This window comes from Mastomys coucha, unplaced genomic scaffold, assembly GCF_008632895.1.
Source record: "Mastomys coucha isolate ucsf_1 unplaced genomic scaffold, UCSF_Mcou_1 pScaffold16, whole genome shotgun sequence".
Classification (NCBI taxonomy): domain Eukaryota; kingdom Metazoa; phylum Chordata; class Mammalia; order Rodentia; family Muridae; genus Mastomys; species Mastomys coucha.
Window position 1 is genome coordinate 35,885,658 of NW_022196898.1, and position 20,947 is coordinate 35,906,604.

General features: G+C 42.1%; 1 protein-coding gene and 1 long non-coding RNA gene across 2 annotated transcripts; both read right to left on the reverse strand.

The window, feature by feature from the left end:
• Nucleotides 1-2,466: 2,466 nt before the first annotated feature.
• On the reverse strand, nt 2,467-3,809 carry LOC116093080. The gene is made up of 3 exons (XR_004119622.1): nt 3,124-3,809; nt 2,785-2,820; nt 2,467-2,647 (listed from the first exon to the last, which is right to left on the reverse strand). It is a non-coding gene; the product is annotated as an uncharacterized LOC116093080 (long non-coding RNA).
• A 13,152-nt stretch (nt 3,810-16,961) lies between these two features.
• Nucleotides 16,962-20,617, reverse strand: Cd1d (CD1d molecule). Its single transcript, XM_031374259.1, has 6 exons — nt 20,458-20,617; nt 19,866-20,138; nt 19,293-19,571; nt 18,555-18,833; nt 17,823-17,922; nt 16,962-17,733 (listed from the first exon to the last, which is right to left on the reverse strand). Exons 1-6 carry the CDS (start codon nt 20,516-20,518, stop codon nt 17,712-17,714), a joined length of 1,014 nt encoding a protein of 337 aa, XP_031230119.1. The 5' UTR covers nt 20,519-20,617; the 3' UTR covers nt 16,962-17,711.
• Nucleotides 20,618-20,947: the final 330 nt, after the last annotated feature.

A 20,947-nucleotide genomic window follows, 5' to 3' on the forward strand; every position in this document is an offset into this window, starting at 1 on the left:
TGGATTTTTAAAAGATTTAACAGTTTTCTTTGACTGAGGTATCCATTTCTTCTGGCCTTCAGTGCCTGAGACTCTCTTTCTCATCCCTCATGAGGCTTGCCTCTGAGGTTCTTGTTCAAGTTCCTAAAGTTTTTATTTCTGGTTTTGCCTCAGTTTTGTTTTTCTTTAGTGATTCCTTTCTACTTTCATGTCTTGAACTGTTTTCTTCATTTAATTCCACTGTTTGCTCATGTTTTCACGGATTTCCTTAAGGGATGTGTTCATATCCTCTTTAACGTAAGTGGTGTCTGAATAGGAATGGCCCCATAGGCTCATATAGTTGAATGCTTAGTCATCATGGAGTAGTGCTACTTGGAAGGATTAGAAGGTGTGGCCTTGTTGGAGGAAGTATGTCACTGGGCGTGGGATTTGAGGTTTCAGATGCCCAAGCCAGGTCCTGTGGCTCTCTCTTCCTGCTGCCGGTGGATCTGGATGTAGAACTCTCAGCTCCTTCTCTAGCACAATGTTTGGCTGCATGCCACCATGCTTCCTGCCATGTTGAAAAAGGACTAAACCTCTGAAACTGTAAGCAAGCCACAATGGAGTACTTTCCTTATAAAAAGATTTGCTGTGCCTGGCGGTGGTGGCACACGCCTTTAATCCCAGCACTTGGGAGGCAAAGGCAGGTGGATTTCTGAGTTCGAGGCCAGCCTGGTCTACAGAGTGAGTTCCAGGACAGCCAGGGTGATCCAGAAAAACCCCGTTTCAAAAAAAAAACAAAAACAAAAAACAAAAAACAAACAAACAAAAAGATTTGCTGTGGTCATGATCTCGTTTCACAGTAGTAGAACACCGACTAACACAGGTTCTTACAGTATCCTCATAATTGCTATTTTGAAGTCCTTGTCTTGTGCTTTAGCTATATTGAATTTCTTGGGGGTTATTGGAGTAGGGTTGGGGTCTCTAGTGAAGACATGTTGTCCTGGTTGTTACTGACTGGGTTTTTATGCTGGTATAGGTATCTAATTTTGGAATGATTGTAATTCTAGCTGTTACTATCTGGCCTTATTTTTGTTGGATGGGTTTTACTCCTTGGTTTCTGTAGCCCTCCCTGGATCTTAGGAGATTGTGCCAGATTGTACCAGGTTGTCTAGTAGGGAATACTTTTGAGTCCCTGTCAGGCATGGCTACTGGGATCCTTTGTAGAATATATTTCTAGGTATTGGGAGCTGGCATGAAGTAATATGGATGGGCTAGAAGGATGGGGGCTCATAGTCCACAGGAGGGAGGAAAGGTTAGTCTGCCAAGAGGATCTGTGAAGTCCCCAGGGAAAGGAGGACAGAGAGATGAAAGGCCGCTGTAGGTGGTCTGTCTGCTCCAGGTCTGGGGATGAGGCTGGAAATGACAGTGGAGGATAAGAAAGAGAGTGAAGATCATCTACCTGACTCCCAGGCTGGTGTGAGCAGGGTTTTCAGGGAGAGAGTATAGAGCTTTGGGTGCTAGAGGCTGAGACAAAGGGATGGAGTGAGGGAGGACGGCTGTGGGTGAAGACCCTGGGAATGGGACCAGAAAACTTTGTGGGTTTTGTGACAGGGTCTCACTCTGTAGACCTGGCTGGGCTAGAAATCACTATGTAGAGGCTAACCGTAGATTAACAGAGACACATCTGCCTCTGCAGGGATTAAAATTGTGCATCCTATACCTAGCCATGCCTGAATTTTAAAATACATGTTCTGGGATTCAAACTCAGATTACAAGTACTCCATCGGTAGAACTATGGCTCCTTAGATGGATTTTTATGGCTCAATGGGTTTCTTTTATTAAAATTAAGACATTTCATAGAATACCATCATAAATATAATTGTATCTCAGATGGCCCCAAACAATGGGCAGGAAATGTTACAGAACCACTGAAGTCACCAACAATCTGGCTCTCTAGAATGTTCTGCCATTTGAACTTCTTGTGGCCCACAAGTTCTAGAGCAGTTAGAACCACTCACAAGATGGATATGAACAAGGTGTATGTGGCTGAATCAGTTTAGTGAGAAAAAAAATGTCTGGAAGCGACAGTAACAATCATCCCCCAACTCCAGAATAACAAGGAGCCTTATATCATACAGGGGCCTAATGAAACCCCCTGTGCAAAGCTGGACAGCATCAGTCCATTGTGGTAGAGGTTACCCCTAAAAGTCCTTGTCTTAGTCAGGGTTTCTATTCCTGCACAAACACCATGACCAAGAAGCAAGTTGGGGAGGAAAGGGTTTATTTGACTTACTTCCACATTGCTGTTATCACAAGGGAAGTCAGGACTGGAACTCAAGCAGGTCAGGAAGCAGGAGCTGATGCAGAGGCCATGGAGGGATGTTCTTTACTGGCTTGCTTCTCCTGGCTTTCTCAGCCTGTTCTCTTATAGAACCCAAGACTTCCAGCCCAGGGATGGCACCACCCACAAGGGGCAATTGAGAAAATGCCCCACAGCTGGATCTCATGGAGGCACTTCCCCAACTGAAGCTCCCTTCTCTGTGATAACTCCAGCCTGTGTCAAGATGACATGCAAAACCAGCCAGTACAGTCCTATAGAGCCACAAGTCTGAGATAGGAAGGTGGTCAAAATCATGTGCTAGACAGCAAAAACTCCAACATGTGTGTCTTCATTACCTCTGTTTTCCTTTACAATATAAAACCATAGAAAGAAAAAGAGAAAAACTCTTAGTTCATAATGTTCATTCACATAGAAAAAAATCCTATTGTTTGCTATTACTACATTAATTGAAACTTGGAAAAATGTTTATAAATAACACTTACATATTTATAGGAACATATTATTTTTCCTCTTTAGCCCTAAGAAGAAATAACATAAAAATGAAATAATTTTATAATTTTATGACTTTATAAATATTTTATAAGGCAAATTTATTCTTCACCTTGTAAAATATGCAGAATAACCTTGGTTACAACACTTAAAGTAAACAATTAGCTTACAATTTAATTATGATGCTAGTGGGTATGTTCAGAAAGTTACTCATGGGAAGCTTCAATTTCTTGCATACATATTTTCAAACTACTCTTCTCCACCCTTTACTTGGAAAGGATGGGGAAGTGCAGGGGCTAACATCTCCCTCCACTCTGAAGGTGCTGACTCACCTTTCTTTGCTGGCGACATCCTCTTGCTTTGGACTTACCATGTTCATTCACCTTTCAGGTTTAGGTGTGCTTAGTTTGATTCTTCGACACCGTGCCTTCCTCCTGACACACAGTGGGGTGTAGGCTATATTTTTCAAAACCTACTTTAATGAGGGTTCTTAAATACTTTAACCTCCTTCCAGGCCACCATCCAACAGAGGCAGTGTAAAGGAAAGGTTAATAAGGCAAAGGGGGATGTGGGCCTGTTTAGAAGTAGTTCTTTGGTGGGATTCCAGTCTTCATTGTCAGGATATCAGCAGTTCAGTTCACATGAATCAGCAGCGGTAGATGGATTGAAAACACCATTCACAAATCAGCAATGTCAGTATGATCTAGAACTGCCAATGGACCTGAGTCCACAGAACCAGCCAGAAGCTGAGGGGCTATCACAAGAAGTTCTTCGATGTGCTTCTCCTCTCTATGAAGTTAAGACAAACGATGATCAGTGAAGAAACCAAGGCAAACCAGTGAGAGAGCGTCATCATCAGGGAAGACCAGTGTCAGCAAAGTCCAACGAAGACCAGCAAAAAGTGGCAAGGTGTGACAATGCCAGAGTGTCATCCACTGTCCGTTGGCTTACACTGTCCATTGGCTTACACTGTCCGTTGGCTTACACTGTCCATTGGCTTACACTGTCCGTTGGCTTACACTGTCCGTTGGCTTACACTGTCCGTTGGTTTACACTGTCCGTTGGTTTACACTGTCCATTGGCTTACACTGTCCGTTGGCTTACACTGTCCGTTGGTTTACACTGTCCATTGGTTTACACTGTCCGTTGGCTTACACTGTCCATTGGCTTACACTGTCCATTGGCTTACACTGTCCGTTGGCTTACACTGTCCATTGGCTTACACTGTCCGTTGGTTTACACTGTCCATTGGTTTACACTGTCCGTTGGCTTACACTGTCCGTTGGCTTACACTGTCCATTGGCTTACACTGTCCGTTGGCTTACACTGTCCGTTGGCTTACACTGTCCGTTGGCTTACACTGTCCGTTGGCTTACACCTATACTCTTTCAGTGGCATATGAAGATTGATTACACTAGTATCCAACAGAGATACTTCTGGTTGTTCTATCTGGAATAGCCTTGCTTTTAAAAGATTATCAGCTCATCCTGCTGTTTTTAAGTTACCCTTCCAGATGTGGACCTCTGTATCAGCTTTGTTGTCCCACAGATTTTTCTCTCTAGAGACCCAGTCTACTAAGAAATTCCAGACTCTCTATTCCTCTTCTTCTTACACCCCACAACTAATTTCTCTTAGAACAAAGTCTAAAGAAAGCAACCCTGAAAGTGGAGATTACGTCACTGAAGACAAGATGTGTAAGTCTCAGTTATGGCTGAATCACACTGCAGACGTAAAGTTTATCTTCCAACAACTTAAAAGATACAAACCTGGGCCTGGTGAGATGGCTCAGCGGGTAAGAGCGCTGACTGCTCTTCCGAAGGTCGCGAGTTCAAATCCCAGTGACCACATGGTGGCTCACAACCACCCATAATGAAATCTGATACCCTCTTGTGTGTACTCATTTATAATAATAAATAAATCTTTTAAAAAAAAAGATACAAACCTGGGCCATTTGGTCATCTTCTACACCAGATTCACAAGCTGGTTACACAGCTTCAAGGATGGGAAGAGCAATGAACCTTGTTCTTTTTGTTGTTGTTGTTGTTTGTTTGTTTTGTTTTGTTTTGTTTTTTTGAGACAGGGTTTCTCTGTGTAGCCTGGCTGTCCTGGAACTCACTCTGTAGGCCAAGCTGGCCTTGAACTCAGAAATCTGCCTGCCTCTGCCTCTCAAGTGCTGAGATCAAAGGCGTGCACCACCACTGCCCAGCTACTAGCCTCATTCTTAAGTTCCAACCAGAGAAATACTGGGGACACAGTAGATACATTTTCTTGTTATCAATGTAACTGACAGCCAGAGTTAAAATCAACTCAAAATAAACATAAAGAAAATTCTTGAGGCTACAACACATTTTAATGAATGAAGTAGATTTGCATTTAACATTATCATATGAATTCCAGGCCCATACTTATACGGATTAGTATATATACACACTTCATGCTGTTTCAGTTTACGTGTCTATGAAACCAGTATTGTAACCACATATGTTAGCAGTAGGTTTGCACTTTATGTACATTAACACTGAGTTCAGACTCTGAACTAGAACTCAATTTAATGAGGGAGCTTAGATCTAGAGACGTTGATAATTTAACCAACAGTCCATACCTGAGTAGAAGCAGAATTTCTAAAGGCTCTGTGAGCCTCTAGAGCCCATGCATACGCTTTGATTCCCTGAGATTAGTATGTTTTTGGTTTTATTTTCAATTAAGGTTTTATACATGTATGTATTGTATGTTGAACATAGTACCTCTCAATGCACAGTAAGCAGTTCATATTTTTCTAAAGTTAGAGATAAATATAGGTAGAAATAAAAATAAAGGTAGAGATAGAATATTGGTGCATAAATATGTGCTCTTCTTACAGACATAACTAATAAGGTCAGGTGAAAGTAAATAAAGATCTTTTACCTTATGTTTTAAGAACGTAATATAAACTTCATCTCATTAAACAAATTTGAAAGTTATACTAGTTGGGGAAATTTGCTAAGGTACATTAAGGATGTAATCACATAAAATAACCTATAACATGGAATACTATATTAGGATTTTGCATATTTCAAAAACATTAGGGATAATGAAAAAAGTTCTGGAGATGGGTAGAAATGAGACAACACTGTGACTTTACTTAATTGATTCAACTATACCTTAAATGATCAAATGTTAATTTTTGTTATATAGTTTTTGTTATATAGTTTATCAAAATTCTGGGGGGAAAAGTAGCAAAAAGACTTTTAGAATCTATTTAGGATTACCAGACCTTAACGCTGAAACTAGGAATTAAATGTGTCATACAGAACTATTAGAGACACCACAGAAACCAAAGCCACTGAGCTGAGGTCACATCATGACAGAACAAATTCAGATCTGACCTGGACAATAAAAAACATGAGGTCAGACTTGTAATGAACTGTATATTATACACATTTCCACTTACTTTTAGTCCATGTTATAACCTGAACAAATAGGACAATGTTCTCTAGGGTAAGTCATTATTTCCAAAGCACCACTGGGCATTATTAATTCTTTAAATTTTAAATTTTAAATTAAATGCCTGAAACTGGCATTTTCTTTCAATCAGATTATCAAAAGTTAAAGAAGAAATGTCTTGAAGTCAAGATCAGGTGCCCAATCCTGTCAAAGTCTAGTATTACCTTAATCAACTGCATGAAGCACATAAAGACACTCTAACAAAGGGAACAGGCATAGCTGCAGGCACTTCTGAGATGCCATGCTTAGGAGAACTTCTGTCCATGGGGGCGGGGGGAGTCAATTTTGATTGATTCGCTTTTGAAAACACAATTCTGCAAATAAGACCCCAAAGATGGAGTTGTCCCCTAGATGGAGTTCAGCAGTGTGTTTCTTAAGAGCAGCTGAAAAATAAAGAGAGAAGTTTACCTGTTTAAGGCAGCAGGATAATGGTTACCTTATCCAGATTACACTTAGCAATAAACACAAATGTAATTCACAGTCTGGGGTTTCAATAATAACTTTGAAATTTAGAGAATGTGGGAAGTAAAAACTTAAATGCACTGTGATGAGACATTTTTATGTGTGTGTATGAGAAGAGTAAGCATGCAGAATGCTGAGTATGTCTAGTCTCCCTCCCTCCCTCCCCCTCTCAATTCTCTCTCTGTGCTGGTCTCTTCTAGTTGCCTCTGACTATTCTCTCCTTCATATCTACATTAAAAACCTTCTGCTTAACTGAACCTTGGAGAAGTCACGTCCTCAATTTATCCATTTACAACTTTGCCTCTATTGTGACCTTCTCGAAATGACAACAGGAATAATACTTTATCACTTTGCATTTGTACAGTATTGTGTTTTTATTTCTCCTCACGTAAGTCAACAGTATTCATGAGATTTTACTATCATTCAATTTTAAATATTATCTATTAAAATGCTAATTATTAACAATTGCCAGGCTTTTATTCTATCCCTGATACTGCTTTGAGCTCTATACGTATTGGATATTTAACCTCAAAACAATCTTTCCCAGTTGGCTGTGTAATCTTCCTTGGTTTACAGATCACGGACATGGAGCACAGCATTTTGGAAGCAGCTCATTCTCTCTTTCTTCCTATCCATCTAACCCAGAAGGGACTCAAAGGACTCCCAGAGGTATTGTGTTAATGAGACACGGTGACTCACAGTATTTTTTTTTTTAAAGTGACTAATTTTAGACACTTATTCTCTTAATTACATTAAAACCACAGGCTAGAGTTCCGTTGCTCAGAATAGAGTTCTACTGGAAACGGTGGCTTTAGTTTCACTTCTCTGGTTTTCAAATCCCAAGGAAAGTGAAAGCATGCTTGTCCTCTCCTCCTGACTATGGACATGGTGGGACCAGTTCCAAGTCCCTGCTGCTGGGGCTTCTCTGATATCAGAGACTAAATATGGAACTTCAAGCCAAGTAAATCCTACACTGTATTTGAGACTAAGTGCACTGTTACTATTAATTCAGAGATGACTACTAAATAAACAGTTCAGCAGGACACTGAGACTGTCTGTGCACTTGTTCTTACAACTCTGTCTTGAAATGGAATTTTCAAAAGGGACACAGAGCTAGAAACCATCAAATACATAGGCGAGCTAAAGGCGAACAATTTTCAAAGAACATCATTATGTAGTTGCTTGAAGCTCTTTTTTTTTTTCTGGGGCTCAACTGTTCAAAAAGGAGTAAATACATGAGATAACATTTACATGTATCCTTTATATAACTTGAAATGCACAAGTGAAATAGCATTCCGCCCACAAATCTATATCATGAACACACATCCATAGATGTTTCCAGCTTTACTTTAGGACAACCTACTGAAAGCCCTGGGAAAAGGGATGACACTTTAACTAATAAGTTTACCTAACAGGGCCACTGACACTGCCTTCTAAACTGTTCTGAGAGCCACTTCTCACCACAGCAGCTCTGGTTAAATATGAAATTATTAACCAGTATCGGCCAAGGTTTTATCTTTTGGTGAGAGCTCAGCTCACTCTGTGGTTACAGCGAGCCTTTTAGGTATTTGTCAAAGTAACACATGTCAACATATTTTGGTGAGTTCTGTTGAGAATTTGATAAACTTATTAAATGAGTTCATGTGTGTGAAGTGCTTAAGAGAATGCCAAGCAATGAATGACAAGCAGTTTGTAAGCTTCTTAACATAAATTTCATATTGCCCCTGAGGATACAACCTGCTTCGTCTGTCCCTGTTAACAAAACATATAGCTTAGTTTTAATTTTAGAGTTTATTTTTGTGGTTCCTCAGGCAGGGCTTGTTATGTTGCCCATGTTGCCCACAATTCTTGGAGTTAAGCAATCCTCCTGCCTCAGCTCCTCCCATTTCCATGTTACTATAGAGACTCCTGGTCTAAAGTTTAACACGGATGTTACTTTAAAAATCGGAACAACGTGATCAAGCTAAAGGCTGGATGCTCACACTGCTTCGTGCCTTTTATATTTGCTTTCTGAGACCCCAGAATCACGAGGGCGAAAAGAGCAGTCATATTTCACTAGCATGAGTCTTAATATCCACAATGCCAAATGCTGAGTGAACTGTAGGTGATAAGTCCTTTCAAGGAGCTGTTTTTGGAGGCATTAGAGCATATATATCACCAGTAATTATCACTTCGGTATATATTTAATAAATGAGGTATAATTAAACAAACCTGTTTTTCTCTCCTATTCTTCTTATCAAACTTTCAGCAAGTTAGGACCACTGAGGCCAATAAATGCAAAAGCCATTCAAGAGAAAAATCTCTGAATTTCCTCCTCAAATATTGGAAGAGAGTAAACATTCATATAAAAGATTTCTCCTTTGGCCAGACAATGTGTTTGTTTGTCATGGTACAAACCAGTTTCACACTTGACAGTTTGGTTCAAATAAGTTGTCCTTGGCAGGCTCACCCAAGTGAAGATATGCATATACTTATGGTATCTTGCGCATGTTGACAAGTGAGAAAAAACACAGTGGATTATTGTAGCATCCTTTAAAGGAAAAACAAATGTATACTTCTGCCAGTGTGATTCAAAGGTACTCACTAAATATACTAGCTCTGTTAAAATTTAGGAACATTATTTAATAACTAAATTAAGATTAATTTAATTCAAATTATGTGTATATGTGGAGTGTGGTGGTGGTGGTGTCTGAGCACTTAAATACTAGTGATCTTGAAAGTAGGAGGACCTGTGATTGATTCCCCTGGATCTGGAGTTACAGCCCTGAGCAGCCTGATATGGATCATAGGAGCCAAACTCCAGCCCTCTGCCAGGCCAGTGTGTGGTCTAAGCCAGTGAGCCATCTCCTTAGACCCTCCTAAGTGTACCTGCAGTGTTTTTTGAAGAAAAGTATCTGTTACAGTGAGAAAAGAATAAACTGTAAGATATAAATTTTTATTGTTTTATTAAATCTAGGATTCTGAGACTGGAAAGTAATTATTTTGGACAAAATTCCTAAATTAATAACTCATCTACTTTGTAGTCACTTGTCTTTAAGAATAAAAGAGTGAACTTGTTTCTGGGAGCATTAAAAACAGAAAAATTAACACAACATATTGGTGCCACATTAAGTGACATGATGAAATCTCAAATAGCCATTTTGCATTCCTATTATGTAATTTTTCAAATGAGCAGTTAAATAATTCCATGAGGTCCTCTATTTGGGTTTAATTTAAAAGAAAAAGAAAAGAACATTAAATTTCAATACAGTAATAGAGCAGAGCTGACACTACCTTGAGAGTTATAAAGAAGGTGGTTTGTCCATAAATGAAATAAACACTAATGGCTTAACTAACATCTGTTTAGAGCTAAAGCTATAGAAAATGAAAATGTTCATACAGTTCTCAGATAATTTTTGAAAAACACCAATAGGTAGCAATTCAAGGATATAATTTTTTTTAAAGATTTATTTTATTTATTTTACGTGTATGAGTACACTGTAGCTGTACAGATGGTTGTGAGCCATCACGTGTGTGGCTGCTCTCTGGCCCCGCTAGCTCTGGGCCCACTCACTCTGGCTCAGTCCAGCCCACTCGCTCCAGCATAATTCATTGTAGCTATCTTCAGAATCACCAGAAGAGGGTGTCAGATCTCATTACGGGTGGTGTGACCCTCCTACACCTGAGGGCTGATTCTATCAGACCCTGCCTTGCCACAGATAGCCACGCCTCTCTGCCCACCTCCTGCTAATTGCCACGCCTCTCTCCAAGTTCCGGTTATGTCAGAAGTCCCGCCTCCAGAGACTGAAGATGAAGCTGCTGATTGGGCCAAGTTGCTGACGAACTTGGGAGAGGGGTTTTGCATTACCTATTCTACCTGTTTGCTTGTAAAAAGGAGAATTCAATGAATGATGGCGGACTGAAAGCTCACCATGTGTTGGTCTAATTTTTCCAAACCCTTCCCGCATTTCTGGTACCCTTAATTATTCAGGCCCTTTGACCCCCATTCCAGATGACCCATTCATATGAGTGGCTGCAGGCAGCCACAGGGTGGTTGTGAGCCACCAAGGGTTGCTGGGATCCAAACTCAGGATCTTCAGAAGAGCAGTCAGTGCTCTTACCCACGGAGCCATCTCACCAGCCCAAAAGAAACTTATTTAATATACATTCTGCTGCATGTACACCTACAGGCCAGAAGAGGGCATCAGATCTCCTTACATATACATATGGTTGTGTGCCACCATGTGGTTGCTGGGAATTGAACTCAGCACCTCTGGAAGAGCAGCTAGTGCTCTTAACCACTAAGCCATCTCTCATTCCCTGGATATAATTTTTTAAGATGGTAACTCGCAAATAAATTTTGGGTGACATCAGATGCTGGTGAGGATGTGGAGAAAGAGGAACACTCTTCCATTGCTGGTGGGATTGCAAACTGGTACAACCACTTTGGAAATCAATCTGGCAGTTCCTCAGAAAATTGGAAATACCTGAAGACCCAGCTATACCACTCCTGGGCATATGACCAAAAGATGCTCCTCCATATCACAAAGAATGTTCATAGCAGCCTTACTTGTGATAATCAGAAGCTAGAAACAATCCAGGTGTCCCTCCACGGAAGAATGGATACAGAAAGTGTAGTTCGTTTACACAACAGAATATTACTTAGCCATTAAAAACAAAGACATCACGAATTCTACAGTCAAATGGATGGAACTAGAAAATATCATCCTGAGTGAGGTAACGCAGGCCCCAAAGGACATACATGGTATGTAGTCACTGATAAGTGGGTAGTAGCCAAAAAGTTCAGAATATCCATGATACAACTCACAGACCATATGAAGATTAACAAGAAGGAGGGCCCAAGTGTGGATGCTTCAATCCCACTTAGAAGGGGGAACAAAATAATCACAGGAAGCAAAGGGAGGGCGGGACCTGGGTTGGAGAGAGGAGGAAGAAGAAAAGGGGGGGCAGGATAAGGTATTGGGGGAGACAGGAAAAAAGCCCAGAAGGCCAAGAGAATGAATAGAAACATACAGCAGTATGGGGTTGGGGAACCATGGTGGCGGGGACTAGAAAGTCCCAGACACCAGGAATGGGAGAGGCTCCCAGGACCCAGTGGGGATGACCTTAGCTGAAATGCCCAACAGTGAGGAGCTAGAGCCTGGAGAGACCACCTCAATAGACATGGACCCTAGTTGAGGCATGGGGACACCCACTCATACCAAAAATTTTAACCCAAATTGTTCCTGTCTGAAGGAAATGCAGGGACAAAAAAACGGAGCAGAGACTGAAGAAAGGCCATCCAGAGATCACCCGCCTTGGGATCCACCCCAGGCACAGATACCAGACCCTGACACTATTGCTGATGGCGAGATGCACTTGCAGACAAGAGTGGCATGACTGTTCTCTTAGAGACTTTACCAGCATCCGACTGAGACAGAGGCAGATGCTCACAGCCAACCATTGGACTGAGCCCGGGGACCTCAATGGAAGAGGTAGGGGAAAAACTGAAGGAGCTGAAGGGGATGGCAACCCCATAGAAAGAACAACAGCATCAACTAATTGGACACCTCAGAGCTTCCAGGAACTAAACCACCAACCAAAGAGCATACATGGTCTGGTTTGTGCCCTCCCCCACATATGTAGGAGAGGACTGCCTTGTCTGGCCTCAGTGGAAGGGGATGTGTTTGATCCTGTGGAGGCTTGATACCTCAGAGAAAGGGGACACTAGAGGGGTGAGGTGGGAGTGGGTGTGTGGGCGAGCACCCTCTTAGAGATGAAGGGGAGGGAGGATGGGGTGAGGAGTTCATGGTAGGGGGAACAGGAAGGGGGACAACATTTGAAATGTAAATAAATAAAATAATTAATAAAAAAATATTCACTTGAGCTAAACAGTTAGAATAGTGTGTTCCAAAACTTACTTGCTAAATCAAATGAACTGTCAATTTTGAAAGTATTTTAAAATAAAAACATATTGTATATTATATTAATATCATATACTTCCTTTTATATCACAAATAATTTAATCCAGCCAAACAAGAGTAAAGACCATTACTCAAATTCTTTGGTCAAATTATTCAAGTTTTATTTTCTGTAAGGTAAGGCTATCTCTCTGAAGCAGGGTTTGAAAAATAGCATTGAACACAGGAGAGAGTAGGGTTCATATAGCCTCCTAAGACTCTAAGACTCTGGGGTTTTCATGGGTTGGGGGATTTCTAGAGGAATTTTGGTTACAAAGGAACTTGACTGAACATTTCAAAATTGTTTGGAAGAACATTTTATCAGAGTGGATGTCAGGGTATAGGATATGGAACATGTCAAATTCTAGAAGACTGGCCAAGATCTGGTCAAATCCAAGTTTTACAGAAAACAAAAATGAACCTATTGACCTCTTAATAATATGTTTTCTAATCTTAAGATGGAGTCAGGCTAGTCCATCAATAACTTTTTAAAAAAGGAACCCAGAACCTTTGCTATGCTGTAATCTCAAAAGATCTTTCAATAAAGAAAGTATCAGTTTGGGCCTTAATATTCCTAATATTTTAACACATTTTAGTATTCAGGAACAACATCTTCTCTTCTTAGTGGGGTTTTTGTTTGTTTGGTACTTTTTCTGCTTTTTTTTTTTTTTTAATGTATGAGGGGAAACATAAGATATAAGGAAAAGTTTCATTTTGGAGAACAGAAGATTTAATATCACAGAAACATTTTCTTCACAAGCTTTTAGAAAATTGCCACTAGTGAAAATTATTAACATGTTATAGTTTAATAAAACTATCGTGTAAATGGTTTTAAATGAGATGAGCTAGTATGTAATAGCTAGCATTTTCAGTTGTTCTTGGATTTATAATACCCAAAACCACTGCTCTTTTTTTCTGTTTGCCTATGTGTCAACTCACTGATACTTGTTAAGATACGCAAGTGTCCTGGTAACACAGTAAAGTTGTTTCTCCTCAAGGGACAATTGGTGTTTATGAAAAAGTTTATCAGTTTACCTATTACATGCTGTAAATTAAAAGAACAAAAGGAGAAAGCAATCTATAAACTTTCTATTTGAAGGTGTGTGTGTGTGTGTGTGTGTGTGTGTGTGTGTGTGTGTGTGTGTAGGGTGAATAGAGCAAAGGGCTTCCTCCCTCTAACACCAGTAAAAGCACAGAATGGCCTTCAGCCCAAGCATAGGAAACATTCTCTGAACCTATGGAACACATCTGCACTGAGCACATCTGCACTGAGCACATCTGCACTGAGAACACCTGCACTGAACACACCTGCACTGAACACACCTGGCTGAGCACACCTGCACTGAGAACACCTGCACTGAGAACACCTGCACTGAGCACACCTGCACTGAGCACACCTGCACTGAGCACACCTGCACTGAGCACACCTGCACTGAGCACACCTGCATCGAACAAACTTGATTTACAAGCACTGACACTCCAGTAAAGAGATGAGCATTCATTACTACAAGAAAACAGAGATTTTTCTTTGCTGCTACACTTTTCTCATCCCTGACTTTCTGTTTCCAATTGCAGCATGACCAGTCTGAGGCTAGCCATAGATCTCCTTCTGCCTCACCTTCCCTGTCTCTTTTTTCTTTTTTCTAATTCATTTGTTGTCACTAATAAATGATGCTGAAACAAGCGGATGCCTACCATAAAATCCAGTTAGTTACCTTGGGCTAGAAAAAGATTTCATAGAATACAGGACCCTGTCACCAAGCCTAATCAGAGTTTGACTCATCGGACCCACATGGCAAAAAGGAGGGAACCTACTCCTGCAGGTTATCTTTTGACCTCTACAGGTGTTCTGTAGGGCACACACATTCACACACATGTAAACTGTTGTGATTAAGGCCTGGTTCTTCCTCCCATCCCCATGTTCCCGGAAATAAGACTCAGACTCAAAATATTTACAAGTGCCTTGGCCATATAGCCAGGCTCTTCTCTGACTAGAATCATGACTTAAGATAACACATTTATTTTAACCTGCATTCTGCCACGTGGTTGGTTACTTGTGTTCAGGTCCCATGCATCTGTCTCCTGAGAGCTTCCCAGGACAGATGTCCATCCTGCCTACTCTGTTCCAGAATTCTTTCCCTTCCCTGATGCCATACCTCCCATTTCCTGCCTAAGTCGTAGGCCATAGGCTTTTTCATTGGCAGGTGATACATCCATACAATACACAAGATATTCTTGTTACAGCTAATCTTAGTTGCCCCCTTGACTACACCTAGAATAAACTAAAATCCAAACACTAGCCACAAAGCTGGCATCTGTGAAGGGTTTTCTAGATTGGATCATTTGAGGTAGGAAGTCCCACTCTAACTAGGGGCCATATCTGCTTGCTCTTACCCTCACTGATTGTTTAAGTTAGGGTTTCTATTGTTGCAGCACCAGACTATGAATAAAAGTTGCAGAGGGAAGGCCTGACTTGGTTTATACTTCCATATCACTGTTCATCATCAAGGGAGTCAGGGCAAGAGCTCAAATGGGGCAGGAACCTGGAGTTAGAAGCTGATGCAGAGGCCATGGAGGGACACAGCTTACTGGCTTGTTCAGTCTGCTTTCTTACAGAACCCAGGGCCACCAGCCCAAGGATAGCACCACCCACAACAGGCTGCTTCTCCCCCCACCCTAGTCAATCGTTAATTTAGAAAACATTCTGTAGGCTTGATTACAGCCTGATCTTTTTAAAAAAAAATTTTTTTTGGATAGTTTCTTTATTTACATTTCAAATGTTATCCCCTTTCCCAGTGTCCCTCCCTCCTGGAAACACCCTATCACATCCTCCCTCCCCCTGCTTCTATGAGGGTGTTCCTCTACCCATCCACCCACTCCCACCTCCCTGCCCTCGATTCCCCTACACTGGAGCATCTATTGAGCCTTCATAGGATTAAGGACCTCTTCTCCCATTGATGCCTGACAAGGCCATCCTCTGCTACATATGCAGCTGGAGCCCTCTGTGTACTCCTTTGTTGATGGCTTAGTCCCTGTGAGTTTTGGGGGTCTGGTTGGTTGATATTGTTGTTCTTCTTATGGGGTTGCAAATCCCTTCAACTCCTTCAGTCTTTCTCCTAACTCCTCTATTAGGAGCCCCACCTGGGGATTCATCTCATATACAGTGACCAAACCCAGGCACTATTGTGGATGCCAAGAAGTGCGTGCCGAAAGGAGCCTGATAATGGCTGTCTCCTGGGAGGCCCTGCCAGAGCCTTACGAATACAGAGGCAGATGTTAGCAGCCAGCCATTGGACAGAATGTGGGGTCCCTAATAGAGGATTACAGCCTGATCTTATGGAAGCATTTATTATTTGAGCATTTTTTTATTTTTTATTTGATGACTTTATCTTATGTCAAGTTGACATAAGCCTAGCCAGTACACTGGCAAATTGATTCATCAAGTTTCTGAGGCATTGCTTGGCTCATTTTAAGACCTACATTTTGGGATTAAAGACCAGCAGCTCTTTAGGAGTCCTCTAGGACTCCAGCGCCAGATTGGAACCGCGGAGATATCTAGTCTCCCGTACTGAACAACTGCTAGATTCTTGGTCTTTCTATCAGGAGACACCCATTGTTGGCCTACCCAGACCACAGCCTATAAACAATTCTAATAAATCTGCCTTTAATATGTATTCCACCAGTTCGATTCCTTTAGAGAACCCTGACTAATACAGATGACACTGAGTGGTGCTGGCACACACCTTTAATACCAGTACTCAGAAGGCAGAGGCAAAGAGTTCTGAGTTCAAGGCCAACCTGGCCCACAGAATGAAACAGCCAGGGCTACATAGAAAACCCCTGTCTTAAAAGAACAAAATAAAACAAAACAAGCTGAAACCAAATCAAACATACAAACAAAAACCCCAAAAGCTAACTAGTGACTAGCACATACTATTTTATAATGTGACAGAAAAATTAAATAGCTCTTCCCTGCCTGGGTAGGTGTGGTGGATTGAATACGTTTGGCACTATTTAGGAGGTGTGGCCTTGTTGGAGGAAAAGTGTCACTGTGGGAGTGGCTTTGAGACCCTCCTCCTAACTTCCTGTGAGAAGTCTTCTCCTGGTTTCCTTCAGAACAAGGTATTCCTCCTTCAGCACCTTGGGGTCCATTCCAGGTACAAATTATAGCAATGTTTGAGACAAATAACCCAAGGAGAGTGGGTTTTTTTTTTTCAACCAAATACATATATACTGTGACTTCTCGTTTTAAAATACTGTTACACCAAGTAAAATCTCAGGATACATTTTCATGTTACATCCTATTTTATTTTAAAGAGAAAATACCTTTCAGTCATTAATGCAAATTTTCCATAGAGACTGTGTCCTAAAATGGTCATTATGGCATTTAGAACAAACATTTTTAAAAGAGCCACAAACTGGAAGCCCTCGGAGTTATCATTAGTCAGCAGGTTTGTATCTAAGGTAGCAAACATTTGCAAATATTTGAGTTCACTTTTTAAAATCTGTGTGTCACCCCCCCACACACACACACAATCCATTTTTCTAGTTATCTTGAAAAATACAGAGTACAGCCATGTTGGTGTTGGACTTTACACTTGCCAACAAACCCCAAAGCTGTATGTCTCTCTCTCTCTCTCACACACACACACACACACAAATCCATTTTTCTAGTTATCTTGAAAAATACAAAGTACAGCCATGTTGGTGTTGGACTTTACACTTGCCAACAAACCCCAGAGTGTCTGTTTGGGCAGGAAGGGTGCTTTCTAGTTCAGTGCAAATCCCATAAAACACTGCTCACAGCTTGTTTCTGGCAGGTACACACATTTGCAGTTGTGTTTGTTCTGAACTACGCAAACTTATAAAACAATTTAAATAATTAATTCCTTGTAATTAATGTTAAAAAAGAATATACTGGTTGCTCTTCACATCTCAGGATTCCTCTCTTTCACTCTCAGTTCCTGAGTAGACCAGGACCGAAGTCCTAAATCCTGGAAAGTCTGAATTTCAGGAGAGGCAGGTCTAAGGAGGAGTCACAGGATGTCTTGATAGGAGCTGGAAGAAGAGAGAGGCCATTAGGAGAGAAAAGGAAGGAATAAAGGAGGGATGTTGAGGGAAGGAACACATGGACAGGGGAGGCTTACCTTTTCTTTTTCCTGATATAGTAGGCTACAGCGCCCGCCACTAGAACTAGTAGCATTACTACTATCAAGAAGATCAGGCCCATGGATACTTGTCTGGCATCTGGTTTGGAAGAATACAATGTATCTCTCAACAAAGAACCGGTACCCTGTTTCAAGTTCCCTAATCTAATTTAAAGTATATCCTTTTTATTTCTCATGAGATTAGATGGACCATTTCTTGTCAGGATCTGGTTACACACTATCCAAACAGGTGTGAATCTGTCTACCTCCAGCCCTCTCTGTGTGAATCTGGGTGGTTCCACTATCTTAACATCAACTTCTTCATTCTTAAAGATGGAGTAACAATACTTGCTTCAAAGCTAATCTGAACTAAAGCAGGAGCAGCAAAGTGGCCAGTGCTCACTCAGGACACACCCAATATACTTCAGCTACGACTTGGGCCTTGGGTCCTCTCTACTGGGGAAATGGATCATCCTGAATTTCTTTATTTGCCACTGATCTCTGGATGTTTTTAGTTTCTGGGTCTTCTTTTTTCTTATGCATAGAACACCTTATCTCAACTCTTTTGGGGTTTCTTTTTTTTTTCTTTTTTCTTTTTTTATCTAGAATCCCCTCCTATCTGTTCTATAATAGTTAGGGGTTTCCTCTCTGAAACTAGGTTTGCTTAACTCTCACTCCATGTTTGATGGGTACCTCTACTCTCTGGTAACCAAGGCTACAGTTCTTTCTTACCCCAGTAGAGGAGGATATCCTGCCCTTCTAGACTGCTGTGCTTCACCCTGCAGGCCAGGCCAGCTGCCTCTCCAGCCTCCACATCCAGGGTTGCTTGAAGATACCATGTCTCATCAGCATTTGGCAGGATGTCACTTCTGTGAGTACCTTGTTGCTCCTGGTCACCCCGCATCCACATCACCCACACAGGCTTTGGGTAGAAGCCAGAGACATGACACACCAGCTGCAAATGGCCAGGTACAGGGTTGGGGCCCCTGGACAACCAGGCCACTGGCTTCTCTGTACTCATCAAGAGAGCAAGAAAAAAAAATCTTAAAGCAAGAATTTTTATATTAGGGGCTCCAGGTCTCCTATCAGGTTCCTGCTCTGCACAGGCCCACCTCTGGAGATGAAGTTGCCTATTAGTTTAATCCACTTGTATCCCTCTGACTAGGAAGACCCTCCCTGATACTTCTACCTCCATCTCTGATCTGAGCCTCCTGTAACCCTCCTCTGTACTCTAGAACAACCTGAGCTCAGCTGATACAGCCTGTCTCAAAAATGGCATGGCTCTGTCTTTATCCCCAATGTTTATTTAACTCAATTTATAGAATCCAAGAGTGGCTATCAGTGAGAAGAATAAACCCCACATGCCTTAATCACCTCTTCCTAGGCCTTGCCCTTCCTCTCTACAGCTAACAGTGATGGAGAAACCTAGATGGATCCAAGTGGAGAGCCAGGGTGAAATAGCCAGCTAACCTTGCTTCTCTAGGTCTGATTTCCCTGCCTCTAGGAGACCACGGACAAACTGGGGGCAGGTGTCATTCAGGAGCATCTGCACCGTTTCTGACGTCCCTTGATCAGAGTTGAGCACTTTGATGGGCAAGTCTAACCAACGCGGGGCGCCTGGGACCGTCTGCCAGGAGGTTCCGTGGAATCTCACCACATATTTTCCTTGAAATGCTACATGTAAAAAGCTCTCTGAAGCATTCCCAGGGTACATTTCACAGCCGGAAGACAACTGGATCTCAATGGGATCTGCAAGGAGGAGTGGATGGAGACCAAAGAGTTAATGATTAAGGGGTTTGGAAGAAAGGAGAAGGAGTTGGCATGAAAATTATAGTTAGGTGCCAGTTGAGGGAAATGATCATGGTGTCCTAGAGCAGAAACGAAACGCGCTATTTTCAGAAGGGACAAGGATTATTTTTAGACAGAAGTGAACATCATAAGGGTGGACAGAGAAGAGAAGCTCATCACTATGCCCGCAGTTATCCAGTTGGGGTTCTGGATCCCTCTTGCCCACTGGGTTCAGGGTTCCATGCCTCCACTCACAGTCTTCTTTAGGTGACATCATTTTGACTAATTCCTGCATGTCCCTGGTAAAGCTGACTCGGTAGACTTGAAACATATGCTGCAACTTCTCCCACTGCTGGTTACTGAACTTGCCCTGGGACCACGGTTTCGTGAAGCTGATGGTGTCTGAGTCATTACTCCAACGGTGTGTCTGCAGATCCCCCAGCCAGACCACGCTGTCTGTGCGGGACCAGCTTCTGTTGGCAAAGGAAGACATCTGCAGGCAGCGAAAGGTGTAATTCTTTTGCTGGCCTGTAAACAACGGAAAACGAAAGCACTTAGCGAGTGAGGGGGCCCAGTCCGCAGACTGACTGCAGAAGGAAAAATCCCAGCTTTAGCTGGGCTTGCAAGGGAGAGGAGAGGCAGGCTCTGTGTAGTTCTGAACTGAGCTCCGTGCTCTGAGCCGCATCCCCACGTTGTTCCTCCCACTTGTTGCTGGGAGGCTTCCACTGGGCTCCCACTTGGGAAGCCGAGTCCCACCTCCACCCGCCCACTACCGCACAGCGCTTCTAGCCAGGTGCTCTCTCCCTTCCTTCTCTAGTCGGTTCTGTGTGCGCTTTTACTCACTCACCTTCAGACTGTCCCCAGACCTGTGGGAATGCCCACAGCAACAGGCACGGTAGGTACCGCATAGCGCCAGGAGTCTACACAGCCCTAGGCTCCGACTTCTGCGCTTTACTCTGCTCCCCGCCCAGCAAACAAAGGCTCTGGGGCTTTTGACGCAGAGCCCGCCAAACCCGGAAGGACGCAGGCACGATTGGTAAATTACTCTTTTACAAAGCCAACAACCCTTGTAGTTGAGGGTTGGAGTGCAGCTTTAATCAGAATCGCTACACAAACCACTGTTCTCAACTGTCTTTCCGGTATACTGAAGAATAAGGTTGAGACCGTTTGCCATCTCAATATCGAAAGCAAGACAAAGTTGTATTTGTGTTACAACTCCGATGGTATAAAAAATGCAAGGAAAGTTTTTGTCTAACTAGCAGGGACTGTCTGCAGGTGCTTCACTTTACACGTTTGGCTCCTCCTAGATCTCCATAAATACCATTTTAAAATAATGA

Bases quoted from the DNA above. Each gene is read 5' to 3' on its own strand.
- Cd1d (XM_031374259.1), bottom strand. From the start codon at position 20,518: ATGCGGTACCTACCGTGCCTGTTGCTGTGGGCATTCCCACAGGTCTGG. The intron at 19,572-19,865 runs GTGAGTGGAGGC...TCCTCCTTGCAG, and splicing joins GATGTCACCTAAAGAAGACT to ATCCCATTGAGATCCAGTTG. The intron at 18,834-19,292 runs GTTAGCTGGCTA...TGATGAGTACAG, and splicing joins ATCAGACCTAGAGAAGCAAG to AGAAGCCAGTGGCCTGGTTG.